The sequence below is a fragment of the Mobula birostris genome, chromosome 6 (assembly GCF_030028105.1).
Source record: "Mobula birostris isolate sMobBir1 chromosome 6, sMobBir1.hap1, whole genome shotgun sequence".
Taxonomy (NCBI): Eukaryota; Metazoa; Chordata; class Chondrichthyes; order Myliobatiformes; family Myliobatidae; genus Mobula; species Mobula birostris.
In genome coordinates, this window is record NC_092375.1 from 11,939,840 (window position 1) to 11,962,817 (window position 22,978).

General features: G+C 42.5%; 1 protein-coding gene across 1 annotated transcript in view; it reads left to right on the top strand.

The window, feature by feature from the left end:
• Positions 1-22,459, top strand: part of cyyr1 (cysteine/tyrosine-rich 1) — a 60,780-nt gene extending 38,321 nt beyond the window's left edge. Inside the window, exons 3-4 of the mRNA XM_072262181.1 lie at positions 7,908-8,065; positions 22,323-22,459. Of these exons, the coding sequence (XP_072118282.1) occupies positions 7,908-8,065; positions 22,323-22,459 (295 nt within the window). The remainder of the gene's footprint in view (positions 1-7,907; positions 8,066-22,322) is intronic.
• Positions 22,460-22,978: the final 519 nt, after the last annotated feature.

Consider the following 22,978-nt stretch of genomic DNA (forward strand, 5'->3'; position numbering starts at 1 on the left):
ATCTTTATACGATATAGGAGCAGAATTAGGCCCATTGAGTCTATTCCGCCATTTCATAATGGCTAATCCAGTGTTCCTCTCAGCCCCAATCTCCTGCCTTCTCCCCATATCCCTTCACCTCCTGACCCATGAAGAATCTATCAATGTTTGTCCTAAATATACATAAGGACTTGGCCTCCACAGCGCCTGCGGCAAAGAATTCCACAGATTCACCACTCTCTGGCTAAAGAAATTCCTCCTCTTCTCCATTCTAAAAGGACACCCCTCTATCCTGAGGATGCGTCATCTGGTCTTAGACTCTCCCCCCATAGGAAGCATCCTCTCCACATCTGCTCTGTCAAGGCTCTACCATTGGATAGGTTTCAATGAGGTCATCCCTCATTCTTCTGAATTCCAGTGAATACAGGCCCAGAGCCATCAAACGCTCTTCATATGACAAGCCATTCAATCCTGGAATCATTTTCATGAACCGTCTCCAGTTTCAGTACATCCTTTCTAAAATAAAGGGCCCAAAACTGCGCACAATACTCCAAGTGAGGCCTCACCAGTGCGTTATAAAGTCTCAACATTACATCCCTGCTTTTATATTCTAGTCCTCTTACAATGAAACTGGCATCACATTTACCTTCCTCATCACAGACAACTGGCAAATCAACCTTGAGGGAATCCTGCACAAGGACTCCCAAGTCCCTTTGCACCTCAGTTTTTTGTATTTTCTCTTCATTTAGAAAATAGTCAGCCTTTGCATTTCTTCTACCAAAGTACATGACCATACACTTCCCGACACTGTATTCTGTCTGCTATTTCTTTACCTATTATCCTAATCTGTTTTAGTCCTTCTGTCGCCTCTATACGTCCTCGAAACTACTTACGCCTCGACCTATTTTCATATCGCCTGCAAATCTTTACGCAGCAGAAGACGCGCATTGCTTCTCCAAATACCCGCTACCCACTTCCTTCCCCTTCAGCAGGAGAGTCTGCAACCCTTCCAGCAACTTTCCTGCTACTAATGTCAAACTATCACTGTCAATGCCTTTCTGTTCTAATTAAGATCAGGCCTTTATAGCTGATGTGTGACTGAATCCAGTCATTGTAAATTGCTGACAGGAACTAAAACAGCTTTAAAGATTGAATTTAAAAGGTGATGACAGTTAAGAAAATACAGATTATCTATTTACTAAGAAATTGCGGAAATCTCACTCCTATCTCATTTGTCAAATCCTTTCATCCCCTGAGAGTAGGAGTAAGGGTCATTAATCAAGTTTATTCTGAACCAGAAATAGATTTATTATCATTGACTTATGACGTGAAGCTTATTGTATGCAGCAGCATCACAGAGCAAAGGAAAAAAGAAGAATTGTTCATTTGTTCGATCGTTCTGTGCCATGCTGTGTCCCATGACTGTGATTGTTCTTGCAAATTTTTCTACAGAAGTGGTTTGCCATTGCTGCCTTCTCAGCAGTGTCTTCACAAGGTGGATGACCCCAACCGTTATCAATACTCTTCAGAGATTGTCTGCCTGGCATCCAGGACTTGTGATCTGCACCGTCTGCTCATAGGACCAACCACCACCTGCTCCCATGGCTTCACGTGACTCTGATTGTGGGAGGGGGGGGGGCCTAAGCAGGTGCTACACCTTGCCCAAGGGTGACCTGGAAGCTAGCAGAGGGGAGGAGTGCCTGACACCTCCTTTGGTAGAGACGTATCTCCATCCCACCACACAAAAAAATTACAATTTAGAAAATAAATAAATATTGTAAATAGAAGGAATAACAAGGTAGTGTTCGTGAAGTGTTCAGAAATTTGATGATGGAGGGGAAGAAGAAATTCCTGAACTAATAGGTGAGGGTCTCCAGGCTCCTGTTGCTTGTCCCTGATGGTAGTAACAAAAGGGCATGTACTGGATGGTGATGGTCCTCTAGTGAGGGATGTTGCCTTTGTGAGGCAGCACCTCTGGAAGATGACCTTGATGGTGAGGAGGCTTGTACCCATGATGCAGCTGCTCAGTCTACAACCCTCTGCAGCCTCGTGCAGTTCTGTGCAGGGAAGCCTCTGTCTCTGCGTCCTGCTGCACCTAGTGACCCGACGGCCTCTGTCTCGAGGCCGATGTTAGGCTGTCTTTAAAGAGAGTGAACCCTCGCAAGGTGGAAGGTCCCGATGGAGTACCTGGTAAGGCTCTGAAAACTTATGCCAACCAACTGGCAGGAGTATCCAGGGACATTTTCAACCTCTCACTGCTACAGGCAGAAGTTCCCACTTACTTCAAAAAGGCAACAATTGTACCAGTGCCTCAGAAGAATAATGTGAGCTTAATGATTATCGCCTGGTGGCACTCATATCGACAGTGATGTTTTCTCAGGACTAGACCGAAAACAAACCAAATCTCTTCAAACTCAAAAACTTGTATAGACGTACCATGGAGAGCATTCTGACAGGCTGCATCACTGTCTGGTGTTGGGTGGTGGTGGTACTGTACAAGACCGAAAGAAGCTGCAGAAGGTTGTAAATTTAGTCGGCTCCATCTTGGCTACTAGCCTACAAAGTACCCCTAACATCTTCAAAGAATGGTGCCTCAGAATGGCAGTGTCCATTGTTAAGAACCTCCAGGACCCAGGGCATGCCTTTTTCTCACTGTTACCATCAGGTAGGAGATACAGAAGCCTGAAGGCACACACTCAGCAATTCAGGAACAGCTTCTTCCCCTCTGCCATCCGATTCCTAAATGGACATTGAACCTGTGAACAGTACCTCACCTTTTCAATATACATTATTTCTGTTTGCATGATTTTTAATTTCCAATATACATATACTGTAATTGATTGATTTATTTCTATATTATGTATTGCATTGGACTGCTGCTGCTAAGTTAACAAATTTCATGACACATGCCGGTGATAATAAACTTGAATCTGATTCTCTAGGCTGTGGTGCATCCAGTCTGAAAGCTATCCACCGTACATCTATAGAAATTTGTAAGAGCCTTTGGTGATAATACTGAATCTCCCCAAATTCCTAACGAAATATAGCCCCCAGTGTGCCTCCTTGGATGCAGATTTGTCTCTCCCAAAAGAGTTGAAAATCGCTCCTTCCCTCCGCTAGCCTGCATGTGTAGCACCTGCTTGGCCCCTGATCAGGGTCATGTGAAGCCTTGAGAGCAGCTGGTGGATGGTCTCTGGAGAGTATTGATAATGTCTGGGGTCTTGTAAAACACTGCTCAGAAGAAGGCAATGGCAAATCACTTCTGTAGAAAAATTTGCCAAGAACAATCATGGTCATGAGACCATGATCACCTACATGAAGTGACGCGGCACATGATGATGATGATGGTGGTGTACCTTCTTCGCGATTGTATCAATATGTTGTGCCCTGGATTAGATCCTCTAAGATGCTGATGCCCAGGAACTTGAAGATGCTCACCACTAACCCCGTGATAAGGACTGGTGTGATCATAATATGATTGAATTCATACTGCAGCTTGAAAAGAAGAAGCCTAAGTCACATGTAACAGTATCGCAATGGAATAAAGGGAATTACGGAGACATGGGAGAAGAGCTTGCCCAGGCGGATTGGAGGAGAATTCTAGCAGAGCAGAGCTGGCTGAAGTTTCTGGGAATAGTTCAATGTATGATAATGCATATTGGTAAAGGGAACAATAGTGTGGACTATTGTCTAAATGGGGAGAAGGTTCAAGTATCAGAGGTGCAGAAGGACTTGGGCATCCTCATGCAAGACTCCCAGAAGCTTCATTTACAGGTTGAGTCTGTGGTAAAGAAGACAAGTGAAATGTTGACATTTATTTCAAGGGGAATAGAATATAAAAGCAAGGAGGTAATGCTGAGCCTTTATAAGACACTAGTCAGGCCACACTTGGAGTATTGTCAACATTTTGGGTCCCATATCTCAGAAAGGATGTCTTGTCATTGGAGAGAGTCCAGAGGAGGTTCACAAGGATGATTCCTGGAATAAAAGGGTTAACATATGGAGAGCTTTTGGCAACTTTGGGCCTGTGCTCACTGGAATTTAGAAGAATGCGGAGGGATCTAATTGAAACCTACCAAATGTTGGAAAGACTAAATAGGGCGGATGCGGAGAGGATGTTTCCTTTGGTGGGGTACCCTCAAAATTGAGGGGTGCCCTTTTAGAACACAGGTAAGGAGAATTTTTTTTTTTTAGCCATATAGTAGTAAATCTGTGGAATGCTCTGCCACAGACTGTGGTGGAGTCCAAGCCCGTGGGTATATTTAAGACAGAAGTTGATAGTTTCCTGATCAGACAGGGCATCAAAGGATATGGTGAGAAGGCAGGTGTAATGGGTTGAGTGGGATCCGGGATCAGCCATGATGGAATGGCGGAGCAGACTGGATGGGTTGAATGGCTTAATTCTGCTCCTATGTTTTATGGTCTTATGGTGTGTGCTCCTGACTTCCCTTTCCTGAAGTCCACAATCAATTCCTTGGTCTTGTTGGTGTTGAGTATGAAGTTGCTGTGATATCAGTCAACCAGCTGATTTATCTCCCTCCAGTACACCTCCTCATTGCCATCTGAGATTCTACCAACAACAATATTATTGATGTTATCAGTAATATTATACATGATATGATTATGATTATGAGGACACTCAGTCCTCATTTATTGTCATTTAGAAATGCATGCGTTAAGAAATGATACAATGTTCCTCCAGTATGATATCACAGAAACACAGGACAGACCAAGACTAAAACTGACAAAAACCACATAATTAAAACATATAGTTACAACAGTGCAAAGCAATACCGTAATTTGATAAAGAGCAGACCATGGGCACGGTAAAAAAAAGTCTCAAAGTCCCAATAGCCCATCTTTCACGCAGATGGTAGAAAGGAGAAACTCTCCCTGCCATGAACCTCCAGCACCGCAAGCTTGCCAATGCAGCACCATTGGAAGCACCCAACAACAGCGGACTCTGAGTCCGTCCGAAAACTTCGAGCCTCTGACTAGCCCTCCAACACCGAGCACCGAGCACCATCCTCTGCCCAGCGCTTCAACTCCACCCCAGCCACCAAGCAACAAGTAAAGCCGAGGACTCAGGCCTTCCCCTCCGGAGATTCTGGATCACACAGTAGCAGCAGCAGTGAAGCAGGCATTTCAGAAGTTTCACCAGATATTCCTCCGTGCTCTCACATGTCTCCATCAAATCAGGATTGTGCACAGCACCCTACTTGACAGATAACAGATATTCATCACTGGAATGGCCGCTGCACACTGCGTTGCGCTCCCATCTTCTCCTCCACTATGTGTGCGTAGTTCCCAGAGGGCACTGTGAGCAGTTTGTTCTGTGAATCTGTTATTCATGGATAAATACAAGACCCTCAAAGTAAAGGGCAAGATTTACCCAGTGAAGTTAAAAGTGACAGGCTACACTGGAGAGAAAGTTCCAGTAAAAAGGGGTTGTATGGTGACCTTCAAGTACAAGGGACAGCACCTAAAGGCACAGATACTGATTTAGAAAAGTGAGTACAGCCACTAGTAGGTCTGAGTGCATGAGAAAAGCTCAACCTAGTGAAATAAGTTTTCGTAGTGGCTTTGCAGACTAAAGATGACCACTCAACATTTATGGAAGAGCACGCAGATGTCTTGGAGGGGCTCGGATGCTTAACTGATGGAACTTACGAAACTCATAACAGCATCCTTGAGAGTTCCAGAGTGGCTATGTAAGAAAAGCACAAGAACTCCACCTTCTGTAGACTCCATACCAGGATGCCAGTGCTGAACAGAGTGATCATGATGAAGCAGTGGCCAGTCTTGCTTCCACATCATTGAGCTTTGGTTCAAAATCTGTCTCTCATCGACTGCCAGTTAGAGACTGAAAATCAAAAATATCTCCACGATCCTCTCTGTAGTTGAAGCTGAAAAATTAAAAGGAAGATAGGGAGACCACACAGACTCCAAAGGCAGAACAGCAACAGAGCAAAACAAACCAACAGGAGCTGCTATCTATGATACACAGACAGCAGAGGGAGCTCTGTGAATTGAGACAGAATAAGTTGCAACTTGTGCAAAGACTCACTGATCATGTGGATGCAGTCCAGGGCTCCATTATGGGGCATGTGGAGTGAATTATGGTCACACTGTAAGAACAAAAGCAGAGACAAATAAATAGGATCTTAGTGGAAGGCTGTGAAAGAAATGAACATGTTGATCAGAGTTCTCAGAAAGACACAAATATCAATGCACCAAATGCAAGCAATACACCTGTGGAAACATATAGCAGACCAAAAAGGATCATTAAACCACCACAGAGACTGATTGAAAGTTGGTAAGTGGATAAAGGACTGTATTTACTCATTTCAATTAAAGTTAATATAGATCTTTGTTGGAAAGGATTATTGACAGGAATAGTTTATGAAGATATAGTATTGTGTTTGTTTTCTTTAAAAAAGGAAGATGAATTATGTGTGTTCATAACCACTTCAGTTCCCAGTAGGCAATGTGAGTGTTTCACCCGGAACCAGAAGCTTCAATTGTGACCTGATCACACACGCTCAGTGTTGAGCTGAAGCAGTTCAGAATAAAATGTTCTAGTGTTTACCCACGCCAAGTTTGTCTTCATTAAGGACAAACACAACACGTGGTGTTTGAGATGGGTTTAGTTGTGTGATCATGAATGTAGACCGAATAGAACATTGGGCTAAGAATGTAACATCGAGGTGTGCCTGTGCTGATTTGAAAAGTTTCCCTGGTTCCTCATGAAAGCAATGACTTTTATATGGATTTAATCGCATGGAGGTGGGGTTATGCACAATGTGATCAAAATTTACAAGTGAGTTAGGTAGTGACTTTCATTAACTCATGTGGGAGATCACTATGTCACCCGACCCAATGTCTACATATACACTTTCTTGCAGGCATTTATGAGACAGCAAACAGGAGAGAGAATCTTAATTGATTTTAGGCTGGAATATTCTTATTATTGTATTCCTTCTGCAGCTCCAGCCAAAATCAAATAACTTGGAACAAACTAAAACTGCAATTTTTGGTTCTGGACTATTTAGTACAGCACCCTCCATGTACATTAAGATTATAAGAAATTTTAACTGATAATTGGCTTATTATTGTCACATGTAGGGAGATAAGGGCCCACAATATCCAGGTCATGGCCTCTTCTCACTGCTACCATCAGGCGGGACGTACAGGAGGCTTAGGTCCCACACCACCAGGTTCAGCAACAGTGACTACCCCTTGTCCATCAGGCTGCTGAGCCACATCTCGGAACTGATTCAGACTCATTTTCAAGGACTCTACAATTCATGTTCTTGGTATTATTTATTTATGGTTGTATTTGTCCAGTGTATCTTCTTTTGCACACTGGTTGTTTGTCAGTCTTTGTGTGTCGTTTTACATCGATTCTACTGTATTCTCTGTTCTACTGTGAATACCTGCAAGACAATGACTCTCAGGGTTGTATATGGTGACATGTATACACTTTGATAATAAATTTACTTTATATATATTTTTGATCAATCTGTCTGCTTTTGCAAGTTGGTTGTTTGTCAGTCTTTATGTATAGTTTTTCATAAATTCATGAGACCACATAAGCCCATAAGATATAGAATCATAGGGTATATGGGAGGATAGATGAAGTATAGGGTGCATAAGACATTGCTCCCACCTATCCAAATTCTAATGTATTTTCTTATTTTCCTGTAAATGCCTGCAAGAAAATTAATCTCAAGGTAGTATCTACATACTTTGATAATAAATTTACTTAGTTTTAAATAAATTGAACAAATTAGACAATGAGGAAATCTGTAAAAATGTATCGAAATTAAAATATCCACCAATACTTTGATTAAAATTGCCAGATTTATAATTAGCAATATTGATCCATTTATATCTCAATCTTGTGAAAACTATTTTTTCTTTTACAGAGGCACAGCGATAGCAGGTGTGGTGTTTGGGATTGTCTTTCTCATGGGAGTAATTGCTGGCATTGCTATTTGCATCTGTATGTGCCTGAATAATGGTTGGAACACACGTGTGGGTGTGCTGCAAGGCTCACATCTTGATACGGTCAGTCGATACAATGGTAAGCATCAGCCTGAACAATCTTTTGTTGAGTCAAGGTCTCTTTATCTATCCAATTCTTTACAAAATCACTACCTCTCTACCTCTCCATTATAAGACAATAAGATATAGGAGCAGCATTAGACCATTTGGCCCATCAATTATGCTCCACCATTTCATCATGACTGATCCAATTTTCCTCTCAGCCCCAATCTCCTGCCTTCTCCACGTATCCCTTCATGACCAATCAAGAACCTATCAACCTCTTACTTACATATACATAAAGACTTGGCCTCCACTGCTATCTGTGGCAGAGAATTCCACAGATTCACCACTCTCTAGCTAAAGATATTCCTCCTCATCTCTGCTCTAAAAGGACGCCCCTCTATTCTAAGGCGGTGTCCTCTGGGCTTACATTCTCCCATCATAGGAAACATCTTCTCCACATCCACTCTATCAAGGCCTTTCATCATTCGATAAGTTTCAATAAGGTCACTCCTCATTCTTCTGAATTCTAATGAATATAGGCCCAGAGCCATCAAACGCTCTTCATATGACAAGCCATTCAATCCTGGAATCATATTTGTGAACCTCCTTTGAACCCTCTCCAGTTTCAGCACATCCTTTCTAAGATAAGGGGCCAAAACTGCTCACAATACTCCAAGTGAGGCCTCACCGGTTCTTTATAAAGTATCAACTTTACATCCTTACTTTTATGTTCTAGCCCCCTTGAAATGATTGCTAATTTCGTATTTTCCTTCCCCATCAGAGACTTTTCTATAATACCATGGGCTCTTAACTTGTTAAGTAGCCTTATGTGTGTCACCTTGTCAAAGGCCTTCTGAAAATCCAAGTACACAACATGAACCGATTCTCCTTTGTCGATCTATTCCAAAAAATTTGTCAGGCAAGCTTTTTCCATTACAGCCTATTTTATGTGCCTGTGAGTAACCTGAGAACTTATCCTTAATAATCGACTCTAACATCTTACCACTCACTGACATGAGGCTACCTGGTCTATAGATTCCTTTCTTCTGCCTCTCTCCTTTCTTGAAGAGTGGAGTGATATTTTCAATATTCCAGTCTTCCAGAACCATTCCAGGATCTAGTAATTCTTGAAAGATCATTACTAAAGCCTCCACAATCTCTTCAGCCACCTCTTTCAGAACCCTGAATGTACACCATCTGGTCCAAGTGACTTATCTACCTTCAGACCTTTCAGTTTCCCAAGAACCTTTTCTCTAGTAATGTTAACTTCACACTCTTCATGACCCCTGACACCTGGAACTTCCACCATACTGCTAGTGTCCTCCACAGTGAAGGCTGATGCAAAGTACTTATTCAATTGTCTGTCATTTTCTTGTTCCTCATTACTACCTCTCCAGCACTATTTTCCTGTGGTCTGATATCCACTCTCACTTCTCTTTCCACTTAATGTATCTGAAGAAACTTTTGGTATCCTTTTTAATATTGTTGGCTAGCTTACTTTTGTATTCCATCTCTACCTTCTTAAACACTTTTTAGTTGCCTTCTGTTCATTTTTAAAAGCTTCCCAAATCTCTAACATCCCACCATTCCCGTTATTCCCTTTACCTTTTTTGGAATATAAATTGGGTTCCACCAGCTTAGTCATAGAACACTATAGCACAGACACAGGCCATTCAGCCCATCTAGCCTGTGTCAAGCTATTATTCTGCCTAGTCCCATCAACCTGCACCCAGACCATCACCCTCCATACCCTTCCAATCTGTCTACCTTTCTAAACTTCTCTTAAATGTTGAAATCAAACTTGCATCCAGCACTTCTGTTGGTAGCTCACACCGCACTCTCACCACCCTCTGAGTTTTCCCTCATGTTCCTCTTGAATATTTCACATTTCACCTTTCACCCTTAACCCACAGCCTCTGGTTCTAGTCTCACCCACCCTCAGTGGGAAAGCCTATCTATACTGCCTATAGTTTTGCATATTTGTATCTAATCTCCCCTCATTCTTCTACGCCTTAGCTTATCTTCTGTTGTCTTCATATCATCTGATCCTACCACAATGCAACCCTTTAATTAACCTACAGTAGAGGTAGAGGGGACCCCAGTCGTGAAAAGTTCTCCAAACTGTGGTGTGATTACCAAATTACTTACCCATTGATCCAAAACTATTGATTTCCAAAAGAGAGCTACCCACTTCCATCTGTTTAGAAGCCCACCTTTCCAGTGATCTCCTAAGTTGGCTTATTATTGTCGCATGTATTGAGGTACAGTGAAAAATGTGCTTTGCATGCCACCCACATAGATCAATTCATTAAAACAGTTCACTGACGTGGTCAATCTCAATGCCGAACAAGTGTTACAGTTACAAAGTACAGTGCAGGTAGACAATAAGGGCCATGAGCTAGACATGAAATCAAGAATCCGTCTTATCATACTAGGGGACCATTCAATAACTTTATTTATTTGTCATGTAGATTTACAGGACTATGTAAAGTATTAAGCACATATATATAGCTGGAAGAGCTAATTTGTAAATCTGGCAGCAGCAAAGGATTTTGGGAATGGTGAGGGTGGAGTGCCCTAGGAGGAGTGTGGGACAAGTGGCAGAGAAGGAGTGCCAGGGGTGGGAGGTGCGTGGGTACAGACACACTCACTCCTGAGGCACCAGGCAAGGTCATTTGATTCCTAAGATTTGTTTATTGATCATTACAGAATGTCTCTCTGGTGCGTCTCACTCCCTCCCCTCTCCCTTCCCCTTTTCCCAACTATGATTCCCCTCACCCTGCCTCCTTGCCATTCTCAGTCCACAATAGAGACCCATATTAGAATCAGGTTTATCATCCTCACATATGTCATGAAAATTGTTTTTTTTAATGACAGTAGTACAGTACAATGCATCAAATTACTACAGTACTGTGCAATAGTCTTAGGCACCTGAGCTACAGTGGCATGCAAAAGTTTGGGCACCCCTGGTCAAAATTTCTGTTACTGTGAACAGTTAAGTGAGTAGAAGTTGAACTGATCTCCAAATATTTATATGTCAGATATTTATATTTGTATTTGTATACTGTAGCACATACTTATTATTCACAGTTATTCTGTAAATAATACTATTCTTTTGCACTTCTGGTCAGATGCTAATCGCATTTCATTGGCTTTGTATCTGTACTCGGCACAATGACAATAAAGTTGAATCTAATCTAATCTAAAGTCATAAAGTTAAAGATGAAACATCCTTTTCAACATTTTAAACAAGATTAGTGTATTATTTTTGTTTTGTACAATTTTAGAGTGAAAAATAGGAAAGGAGCACCATGCAAAAGTTCGGACACCCCAAGAGATTTCTCAGATAACTTTTACCAAGGTCTCAGACCTTAATTAGCTTGTTCACAGTCATCATTAGGAAAGGCCAGATGATGCAAATTTCAAAGCTTTATAAATACCCTGACTACTCAAATGTTGTCCCAACAATCAGCAGGCATAGGCTCCTCTAACTAGCTGCCTAGCACTCTGAAAATTAAAATAAATGATGCCCACAAAGCAGGAGAAGGCTATAAGAAGATAGCAAAGCGTTTCAGGTCGCCATTTCCTCAGTTTGTAATGTAATTAAGAAATGGCAGTTAACAGGAACAGTGGAGGTCAAGTTGAGGTCTGGAAGACCAAGAAAACTTTCCGAGAGAACTGCTGGTAGGATTCCTAGAAAGGCAAAGCAAAACCCTCATTTGACTGCAAAAGAGCTTCAGGAAGATTTAGCAGACTCTGGAGTGGTGGTGCACTGTTCTACTGTGCAGTGACACCTGCACAAATATGACCTTCATGGAAGAGTCATCAGAAGAAAACCTTTCCTGTGTCCTCACCACAAAATTCAGTGTCAGAAGCTTGCAAAGGAACATCTAAACAAGCCTGATGCATTTTGGAAACAAGTCCTGTGGACTGATGAAGTTAAAATAGAACATTTTGGCCGCAATGAGCAAAGGTATGTTTAGAGAAAAAAGGGTGCAGAATTTCATGAAAAGAACACCTCTCCAACTGTTAAGCACGGGGGTGGATCGATCATACTTTGGGCTTATGTTGCAGCCAGTGGCACGGGGAACATTTCACTGGTAGAGGGAAGAATGAATTCAATTAAATACCAGCAAATTCTGGAAGCAAACATCACACCGTCTGTAAAAAAAAAAGCTGAAGATGAAAAGAGGATGGCTTCTACAACAGGATAATGATCCTAAACACACCTCAAAATCCACAATGGACTAGCTGAAGAGGTGCAAGCTGAAGGTTTTGCCATGGCCCTCACAGTCCCCCGACCTAAACATCATTGAAAATCTGTGGATAGAACTCAAGAGAGCAGTGCATGCAAGACAGCCCAAGAATCTCACAGAACTAGAAGCCTTTTGCAAGGAAGGATGGGTGAAAATCCTCCGAACAAGAATTGAAAGACTCTTAGCTGGCTATAGAAAGCGTTTACAAGCTGTGATACTTGTCAAAGGGGGTGTTACTAAGTACTGACTATGCAGGGTGCCCAAACTTTTGCTTCGGGCCCTTTTCCTTTTTTGTTATTTTGAAACTATAAAAGATGGAAATAAAAAAGTAATCATGCTTAAAATATTAAAGAAATGTGTCAACTTTAACTTTCTGCCTTTTGGAAATCAGGTCATCTTTTACTCGCTTTGCTATTCACAATAACAGAAATTTTGACCGGGGTGCCCAAACTTTTGCATGCCACTGTATATGGTTCCTTAAGGTTGTTATAGCCGGGGCTGATAATGGGGACAAGCTCCCTCTACCTATTAAATGCTCCCAAAGGCATGCACCACACATAGCCTGTGACAACCAAGACCCACCTCTGGGCCTTCAGGTGTGGCTTAGTTACTAAGCCCAGCAGAACCATTTCTACTGACAGGAGATGGGGCAAAGGTGCGTTACTGGCACCTTAAAACCAGTCGCTTCAGGCAGATGGGGCTTGTTAGCCGTGGTTGGCAGCTCACCTAGGAGAAGGAAGTCTCTGATCTCAAACCTCCGCTGCCTTGCGGCCGTACCCTGAGTGAAAACTCCGGAGCGTGAGTCCCTAAGGCAGTCCTACATTGAGTTCAATGTTGACTGGCAACTCCTGTGACACTGCTGGTACCAAACTGTATTGGTCTCTGCTGTTCCTTTGGGTTCACCAAGTGTGTGGAGAAGGGAAGTTTGCTACAAGGGCAACAGCTCACTCTCCATATCGTACTGCCCAGGCTTGCAAATCTAGACAGCTAGGACGCAATATCCATTGTCAGCTCTGACTGACGGAGGCCTCAGAAGACTTTTGCACAGTACTGTATGCTGCATGTATTAGGAATTTGCTGTGGTGTGTTAGCCAAACATACAACAAAAAATAACAGCATTCAACAATTATTAAGAATAAAAATTGAGTCAGGAGATTAAAATACAGATATGGAATAAAATGTGCATAAATACCAGCATGTATTTACTATGTAAACAGCATTATAAAAAGTGGTTTAAAGTATTTACAATGCAGTGACTGAGGTAATAGCCTGTGCTTTCACTGGAAAGCTGCTCAAATTTGTTTCTTTTTTCTCCTTATTTTGCAATTTTTTCTCTCCTTAAGGGAAATCTATGGGTGACTGAGTTTCGACCAAAGGAGGGTTAAGACACTCCTTCCCTCCACTAACCTTCAAGTCACCCTTGGGCAAGGTGTAGCACCTGCTTGCAGCCCCCCCACCCAATGTATCTGCCGGGTGGCGGGGTGGAGATCTCTCTACCAAAGCAGGTGTAAGGCACTCCATTCCTCCGCTACCCTGCAGGCCACCCTTGGGCAAGCTGCAGCACCTGCTTAGCCCCCGATCAGGGTCACATGAAGCCGTGGGAGCAGGTAATGGATGATCATACGAGCAGTTGGTGCATATTACAAGTCCTGGTCATGTAATCACTGATGTCAGGCAGGCAATCTCTGAAGAGTATTGACAATGGCTGGGGTCACCTGTCTTGTAAAGACACTGTCTCAAAGGTGGCAATAGCAAACCACTTGTGCAGAAAAACTTGCCAAGGACAATCATGGTCATAGAAAGACCATGATCACCCATGACATACAATAGGAAGATTAGCGAAAGAACAGAGGGTAAATCAAAGATGTGCTAATGTTGGCTGAAACATTCTTGTTTGCAACTGATGTGTGGACGTTCATCTGGAACAACTTGCATTTATATAGCGCCTCAGAGTTGCTGTGAGTAAGTAGAACTTTGAGAGCTGCTAGTTAAAATAAGAGAACATGAAACGAGAAACTGCTGATCAAAATCTCTTTTTTAATACTACCAAATAAATCTTAGAAAACAGTGCAATGCAGTGCAGTGACCGAGGTAATAGGTGTGGAATTGGGGGTGGATCTTGTATCAGCAGGGCAGAAGCTATGCTTGAGGCTGGTCGTCTGTGCAAGGTGGGTGTTGGCTGTTTTCCTGATGCAGTCAGAATTGTAGACAGAGTCCAAGGAAGATAGGCTGGTTTCCATCATGTCACGTTTTTCCACTCTTGTGCTTTGCACTCTACTTAAACATATCCTTGGTTATTCATGCTGAGTCGACAGCCTCACAGAAATATGATTAATTCTCTAGGTGAATCTTAAAAACATAATTTCATTTAAATGTGAGGATGAATTTACCATTAAAAGTGGCAGATATCAAAACTGAAACATCATTTAAATGAAACATGTATTGGGTCTACTGTAATTAAAATGGAGGTTGATAGATTGTTGATTAGTAAGGGTGTCAGTAGTTACAGAGAGAAGGCAGAAAATGGAGCTGAGAGTCAATCAGCAATATTGGAATGGCGGAATTGAATCAATGGGTTGAATAACCTAATTCTGCTCCTATATCTATTGGTCTTTGGTTCCTTAAGGTTGTTACAGCTGGGATTAGTAGTGGGTATAAGCTTCCACTACCTATTAAATATTCCCAATGACGTACATCCCAAATAGCCTCTGACATTCAAGTCCAGCTCCTGGCCTTCACGTGTGGCTTAGCTACTAAGCCCGGTGGAACTGTTTCTACTTTTAGGAGAAGGGGTAAAGGCAGGTTACTGGTGCCTTAAAACCAGTTGCTGTGTGCAGATGGAGCTCTTCATTGTCACAACCACGGATTTGACAGCACAGTAGATACAGCAATTGCGCTCATGAATATGCACATTCAGCTAATTATTATTTCATTGTGATGGTATTTAATTCCATTCTTTTAGTCTTTAGTGCTTGTTAAGGCTCCAACAAAGCACAGCAACATTTCGCTGCCTGCTTGCATTTGGCCTTGCCTGAGAAATTGGATTGTCGAGTCAACCGATTCTGAAGACTAGTAGTATTCGTTTTATATTTAGCTATTCCTTTCAGCCGCAGTGTAGGCTTCATTTACCATTTGTGAATTTTAGTTAATGGCCCTGTTTGGCCTAGCACTTATTGTCTTCTTTTCCCTCTAACTCTGTTCGCATTAAAGTCTGTCATCTATCACCCCGCTTCACTAGTACCTCTCGCTTCGCATTTGGGCCATACCCAAATGAAGTGACAACAAATCTCGACAAACCACTACGATGAAAAGAATAGAGTTACACCATCAGCTTATACATGCACATTCACGAGCGCAATTGCCGTATCTGCTGTGCTGCTGAATCTGTGGTTGTGACACATCGGAAATGGTTGGCAGCTCATTTAAGAGAAGGAAAACTCTGATCAAAAACCTCTGCTGTCTTGTACCTATATCTACCTATGGTGAAGGCTTCGGGAGTAAACCCTGAGGAAAATTCCAGAACTGGAGTCCCTAAGGCAATCCTATGTTGAGCTCAACGCTGACTGGTGACTCCTGCGATACTACTGGTGCCAAACTGCATTGGTCTGTGCTGTTCCTTTGGATGAGGAGAGAAGGACCCTGCTGCATGCTCTCGGTTTCCTACTGCCCTGGCTTGCATATCACGTAGACAGCTCGGATGCAACATCCATGGTCGACCCTGACCAACGAAGGGTGTCACTGTGGTCTGATGCAGGCTTTTAAACCGGACAGGGATTGCTGCTTGCTCTTATCCTTCTATCTACCTTTGTTCATCTTTTACTCTGTTAACTGATCAATGCAGATTTCGCACTGTCTGTTTATCCATGGCTTTAACCATTTCATTAGGTATCAATTATTTCAGTGTTAATTTTCTATTGGATATTCATGTCTCTTCTTATCTGCCCGTGCATTTATCTTTGGAATGTTCTGTCCCTTTTGTCTGCAGTTTTCAATCTCACTTGCTCTTCATTAATTTCTTATGACAGTGTCTTATTCCTTCCGAGTCAACATCTCCTTCTATCACTGTCATTCAGTCATTTCACATTTCAAACTCTCAAGAATAATTTAGTAAATTTAGTTATTTCTAACAACTGAAACAAATAATTTGTCTAATATCTATGTGTAGTGGGATTTTTTGAGATCTACATGCAATATATCTCTACTGTCCTAGATATCTGAAATAAAACAGAACAACTGCTTCTCCCCACTCCCCTTCTCTCTTTCTCTATTCTCCCCTTCTCCTCTCTTATCACCTATAACCTCCCTCTGCCATCACTCCTTCTCCTTTTTCTCCCATGACCCTCTACCCTCTCCTATCACGTTCCATCTTCTTCAGCCGTTTACCTTTTCTGCTTATCACCTCCCAGCTTCTTTCTTCATTCCGATCTCCGACCCACCCATCTTCTCTTTCACCTGGTTTCACCTGTCACCTTCCAGCTTAAACTCCTCCCCCTCCCTCATCTTCTTGTTCAGGTTTCTTTCCCCTTCCTTTCCATTACCCTGGTGAAGGGTCTCAGCCTGAAACATTGACTGTTTATTCCCCTCCACAGATGGCATCTGACCTGCTGAGTTCCTCCAGCACTTTGTGTGTTGCAAGTACTGAAAAAACTCAGCAGGTCAGGCAGCATCCATACAGCAAGAAACAGAGTTAACAATTCAGGTTGATGATCTTTTTATCAAAACAAGCATTAAATCTGTTTCATAAGACATAGAAGCAAAAGTAGGCCATTTGGCCCATTGAGTCTGCTCCACCATTCCATCATGGCTGATTTATTGTCCCTCTCAGCCACAATGTCCTGCCTTCTCTTCATAATCTTTGATGCCCTTATTAATCAAGAGCCTATCAAGCTCTGCTTTAAATATATTCAATGTCTTTGTCTCCACAGACATCTGTGGCAATGAGTTCCTTAGATTCACCACTCTCGGGCTAAAGAAATTACTCCAAATCTCTGTTTGAAATGGACGTCCCTCTCTTCTGAGGCTGTGCCCTCTGGTCCTAGACTCCCCCACTATAGGAAACATCCTCTCCACATCCACCCTATCTCGGCCTTTCAATATTCAATAGGTTTCAATAAAATCCCCTCTCTCTCCTTGATCTGCTGGGCATTCCCAATATTTTCAGTTTTAGAAGACTTATTTGGTAGTATTGAAAAAGAGATTTTGACCAGCAGTTTGTCATTTTATATGTTTTCTTAAATCAACTTGCAGCTCTCAGAGTTCCACTCACTTATTCAGAGCAGCTCTGAGGTGCTAAAGAAATACAAGTTGTTGAGGTTCCAGATGTTTAACCAGCCCCATCTTCTCAGTGAGGTGTGCGAAACATAACAACAATATGAACATCCATAGACCAGTTGCAATCAAGAATGTTTGAGTCAACATTAGCACATCTTAGATTTCTCCTTCATTCGTTCATTATGTACCGTATCATATGACGTGAGCAATCATGGTCTCATGACTGAAATTGTTCTTGGCAAATTTTTCTACAGAAGTGGTTTGCCATTGCCTTCTTCTGGGCAGTGTCTTTACAAGACGGGTGACCCCAGCCATTATCAATACTCTTCAGAGATTATCAGTGGTTACTTAACCAGGACTTGTGATATGCTCCAGCTGCTGATATGACCATCCACCACCTGCTCCTGTGGCTTCACGTGACCCTGATCGGGGGGCTAAGCAGGTGCTACACCTTGCCCAAGGGCGACCGGCAGGCTAGCGGAGGGAAGGAGTGCCTTGCACCTCCTTAGGTTACAGACATCTTCACCCCGCCACCAGTAGATTTTCCGTAGAGAGAGAAATGATTGCAAGATAAGGGGGAGAAAAGAAATGAATTCAAGTAACTTTCCAGTGAATTCACAGGCTATTACCTCAGTCACTGTGAACACTTCAAACCACTTTTTATCATGCTGTTTACATTGTAAATGCCGGCATTTATATATTTATGCATATTTTATTCCATATCTGTATTTTAATTCCTAACTTTATATAATCTTTTATTCTTTGTAATTGTTGAAAGTTACTTTTGTTGCTCATCACATCCTAACCACCACACCACAGCAAATTCCTGATATATGCAAAAGTATAACGTCGGTCCTTTTGAAAAGTTAATGTGTGGCAGTTTGTTTCTGACAGACATTCACAAAAGTTCTTCTTGGATTTTCCGAAGGTTTCCCTGTTTGAGCCCAAAAGATCAGATGATCTGCAGTTTGACTTAAGCCAGTAATCTGGTGTTTTCAGCTCCTCATATCCCTCCTTCACATCCCTTCATTTGGAAAACATTTGGCAATGGTGGGTTTTGGTAGCAAAAGCATTTGGAGGCTTCCAGCAAAAGTTCAGGCATTGTTAAAGGTGAGTAGTGGTCCTAAGATCATTGCTATGGTTGTTCACACCAGTACTCATCAAAAATTGGATGTAGCTCATCATCCAGAATCAAACAGCTTATTACCAGACCTCCTCTGAACGGGACAAAATGTTCATGTCTGGTTAATAGACCCTGGCAAGTCATTCAGGTTGTTAAGCTATGTGTAAAAGATTCATCAATGCAGATTGGAAGGCAGTTTGGATTCAATGAGAATTGTCCTCTACTCAACTGACACAGAGAGTGGTAGAAGCATGGGATGCCCTGCCAGAGTGGTGGGTGATGTAGATATATTAGGGATATTTAAGAAACTCTTAGATAGGCACGTGGCTGATTTTATTTTTATTATTGTTCATCCATCGTCATCGATGAAGACCTCGACACCAATGATGGTGTTGAGACTAGCGCGTGATTTGGATTTAAGTGAGGGGGAGTTGCGCAGTGACAGCCTCACTCTCTCTTCCCAATTCCCATCTGGATCCAGTGGCAAGACAGAGTCTAGACAGCTGGAGATGGGACTAGGCGCAGTGGATGACCAGGACGTCTTCTGTGTCTTGTCCTGCTCTACACGTTCCATGACGCTTGCAGAGACCGCCTTCTTGACCGTTGGACCTTCCATTGGTCTCGTCCGCTCAATCCGCCAGAATCCGTCTTCACATGCTGGGATAGACATCTCCCTATCTCACCGAGGGTTTGAGACCCGTCGGCTACCCTCACCTGGTTTAACCGGCTTGGAGTGTATGGGGTGTCAGGGAGGGGTAGCACCTCTGGTGGGGGAACATGTTGCATCCTTTTCAAGGCAGTCAGTCCAACTTTGGTCCCCACCTGGCACTCAGCTCTCACCTGTGGCTCCCCATAGCTGTTTGCATGCGACAGCGGCCACACCCCGGGCAACATGGCTGATAGAACAATGGAGGACTATGTATGAGGGAAGTGCTAGACTGATGTTAGAGAAGATTAACGATCGGCACAACATCATTGGCTGAAGGGCATTACTGTGCTGTAATGTCCTATATTTTATAATCTTATTGAATAGGCAAGTAGGTAATAGTTATGTACTTCTTACTAAGTACAATTAATGTTGCTTGTTTTCTTTCTTTGATTCTTGCACGTTCTCCTTATTATCACATGGGTTTCCACGTGGTGCGCACGTGCACACACTCACCCTCACACTCACACACATACTTTCCTAGACAAGTGTTGATCTGGAGACACACTAAATAATTATCCCTTCCTTCACATATATAAGCACACAAATATCTTTTGCGGTGTCTGTTTTTGAGCCTTGGCTAAGTTAGCAGAGACGAGAAACGAATCATCCTGGGAACTGCCTCCTTTAAATAATAAATATAGGTATCCGTTAGTCTTGCGAGACCATGGATCTGCGCCTGTAAAGTCTTCACTCTCCAGGACGCAGGCCTGGGCAAGGTTGTATGGAAGACCGGCAGTTGCCCATGCTGCAAGTCTCCCCTCTCCACGACACCGATGTTGTCCAAGGGAAGGGCACTAGGGCTGATACAGCTTGGCACCAGTGTCGTCGCAGAGCAATGTGTGATTAAGTGCCTTGCTCAAGGACACAACACGCTGTCTTGGCTGGGGCTCAGGTCGCTAGTCGAACCACTTGGCCACATGCCCACACCTTTACTTCCAGATAATTATCCCTTGTTTGATAATTAAGTTGCTGATACATTGTCCAAAGGTATTTGTGTGGCAGAAACATTGTGGGCAATGGATCAAGGGTAGTTATCAGTAGGCAACTCATCACCTAATGAACAAAAGTCCCTCATATCTGACTTGGCTATTCTGCAGCCAAACTGCATGAACACTGAATGCTGTAATTGCAAATAACTTGCTTCCCCTCTATCTCTTTTATCTTTCCTCCTGCTCTGCTGAGTTCCCCGCTCGCCCATCCCAGCTCTCCATCACCATTTTTGCCTCTTATCTGTCCATGCTATTTGTCCATCAGCCACACACCTCCTGTTGTCTCCATCTCCCCCCACTATTCCCTTCTGTCCAGCCCATGTCCAATACTCCATTCCATGTTTTACCCTCTTTTCCAATCAGATCCCATCATCGATCCCACCTATCATCTTCCAACCTCTGTCCCATCTGCCAATACACCCCCTCCTTAGCTGGAGCTATCTATCACCCGCCAGGTCTTGCTTCACCCCTTCCCCTCACCGCTTTATACTGAATAGCCCCACTTGACTCTTTCAGTTGATCTGAAGATTCTCGACCCAAAACGTCAACTGTCCATCCCCCTCACAGATGCAAACTGGCCCACTGAGAATCTCAAAGGTATCGCTCAAAAAACTTTCTTGCTTCCAGCCATCTGGATAATGTCAGCAACAAAAAACTCTCTCACACCACAGACACATAAAAGGTCACTCCTTGATCACTCAGTGAGTTACAGTTCATCACTGGGAAGGTTATCAAGTTCAGTTTTAAATTTATCATCATTCAACCATACACGTGTATACAGCTACAAAGAGCAACGTTCTCTGGGACTAAGATGCAAAACACAGTACTTGTAACACATACAGCACATAAAATAATATTAACATGTAAAAAATATTCTGTAGATGTACAGTACTTCACTAAAGTCTTAGATGCATATATACTATATTTACTGTATATTTTTTTTAATTTATAGCGAGAGAGTGAGAGAGAGTGAGACTTTTATACAATGCTGTATTTGTCAATGTGGAGGAGCAGTATAATACTTCTGGAGTTGTCATAAGTAATGTCTGCTGGGAGATTGCATGGTGTGTATTATGTATGCTGAATAAATATTTATTAAATCAGTTTTTATTCCTATATGTACTTGAGAGTAGACTTTTTTCCTTTAATATTGCTGTTAACCCTTTTGGGAATTTTGATCACTGCAAATCATTTGCTTTTATACCTTGTTATGTTTTGAAACATAAAACTTGTTGAAAGGAATCGAGGGAGCCCGAGAGGTGTCGGTCAGGTTCGACCACAGATGTCGTGACCCAGCTGTCTACATGATACTCAAGCCAGGGCAGTATGATATGGAGAGCAAACTGTTGCCCTTGCAACAAGCTTCCACTCTCCACACAGCAGATAAATCCAAAGGCAGAGGCTGATACGATGTCACAGGAGATGCCAGTCAGCATTGAACTGAATTTAGGCCTGCCTTAGTGGCTCCTGCTCTGGATTTTTCTCTCAGGATTAACTCCCAAAGCCTTTCCCATGAGTGGGTATAGCCACAAGGCAGGAGAGGTTTGAGATTAGAGTTTTCCTTCTCTTAGATGAGCTGCCAACCATGGCTGGTGAGCCCCACCTGCCTGAAGCGACTGGTTTTAAGGCACCAGTAGCCCACCTTTGCCCTACTCCTGTCAGTAGAAACAGATCTACTGGGCTAAGTCAAAAGTGAAGGCCAGGAGCTGGACTTGATTGTCAGAGGCTATTTGAGATGAACGGTGTTGGTGGCAAGTTACTGTAGTGTGAGCCTATTCCACTACCATCCCCAGCTATAACAACCTGAAGAAACCATTCACATACTTTTACTTATATCCCGTAATGAATTATATAAAATGACAAAGAATGCTTATTCAAACAATACGGTTACAATATTACAGAAATATTAAATACACAACATATCTCTTTTTGTTTCTTTTCAGATTCTTCTCCTCCACCTTACAGTCACAACCAAGAGATGGATTACACTGCAGATCCACCCCCTCCTTATACTCCCACGCCGCCAACTTCCCTGCAGTTTACCGTCCCCCCACCTTACCCAGGATGCTCAAGAAAATAAATTCTCAATCAATGTTATTAAACTCTGAGCATTGAATACTGATTGTAACTACATTGCTTTATAATAAATGAGAGCCTCAGGCGACAATAAGGTACACGCCATCACCCCTTTGACTTACTCTAGCCTTGTGCCTTAACGGTAATTACATCCCTGACTCTTTAAGCAATTTCTTTTCCTCTGATACCATTGACCAGAAAGAATAGAATTTTTATTAATGTTATTAAATTTAATACCATGGTTACATATCCATAATAAAATATGCACCCTCTAATCTCTCCAAGCATTTGAAAATTGCATGTAGGTCTATCATAAAGGCAGATGGAAACTGAGTGACGTATGAGTTAGAATGTTAGCTCCAATCATCTCTACATTACTAAAGAGATTTAAAGTTGATCTTTATTTGCCACACGTACATCAAAACATACAATGAAATGCGTCATTTTGCGCCAGCAATCAACGCAGTACGAGGATTGTACTGGGAGCAGTTCACGAACGTCACCGTGCATCCAGCACCAAGGT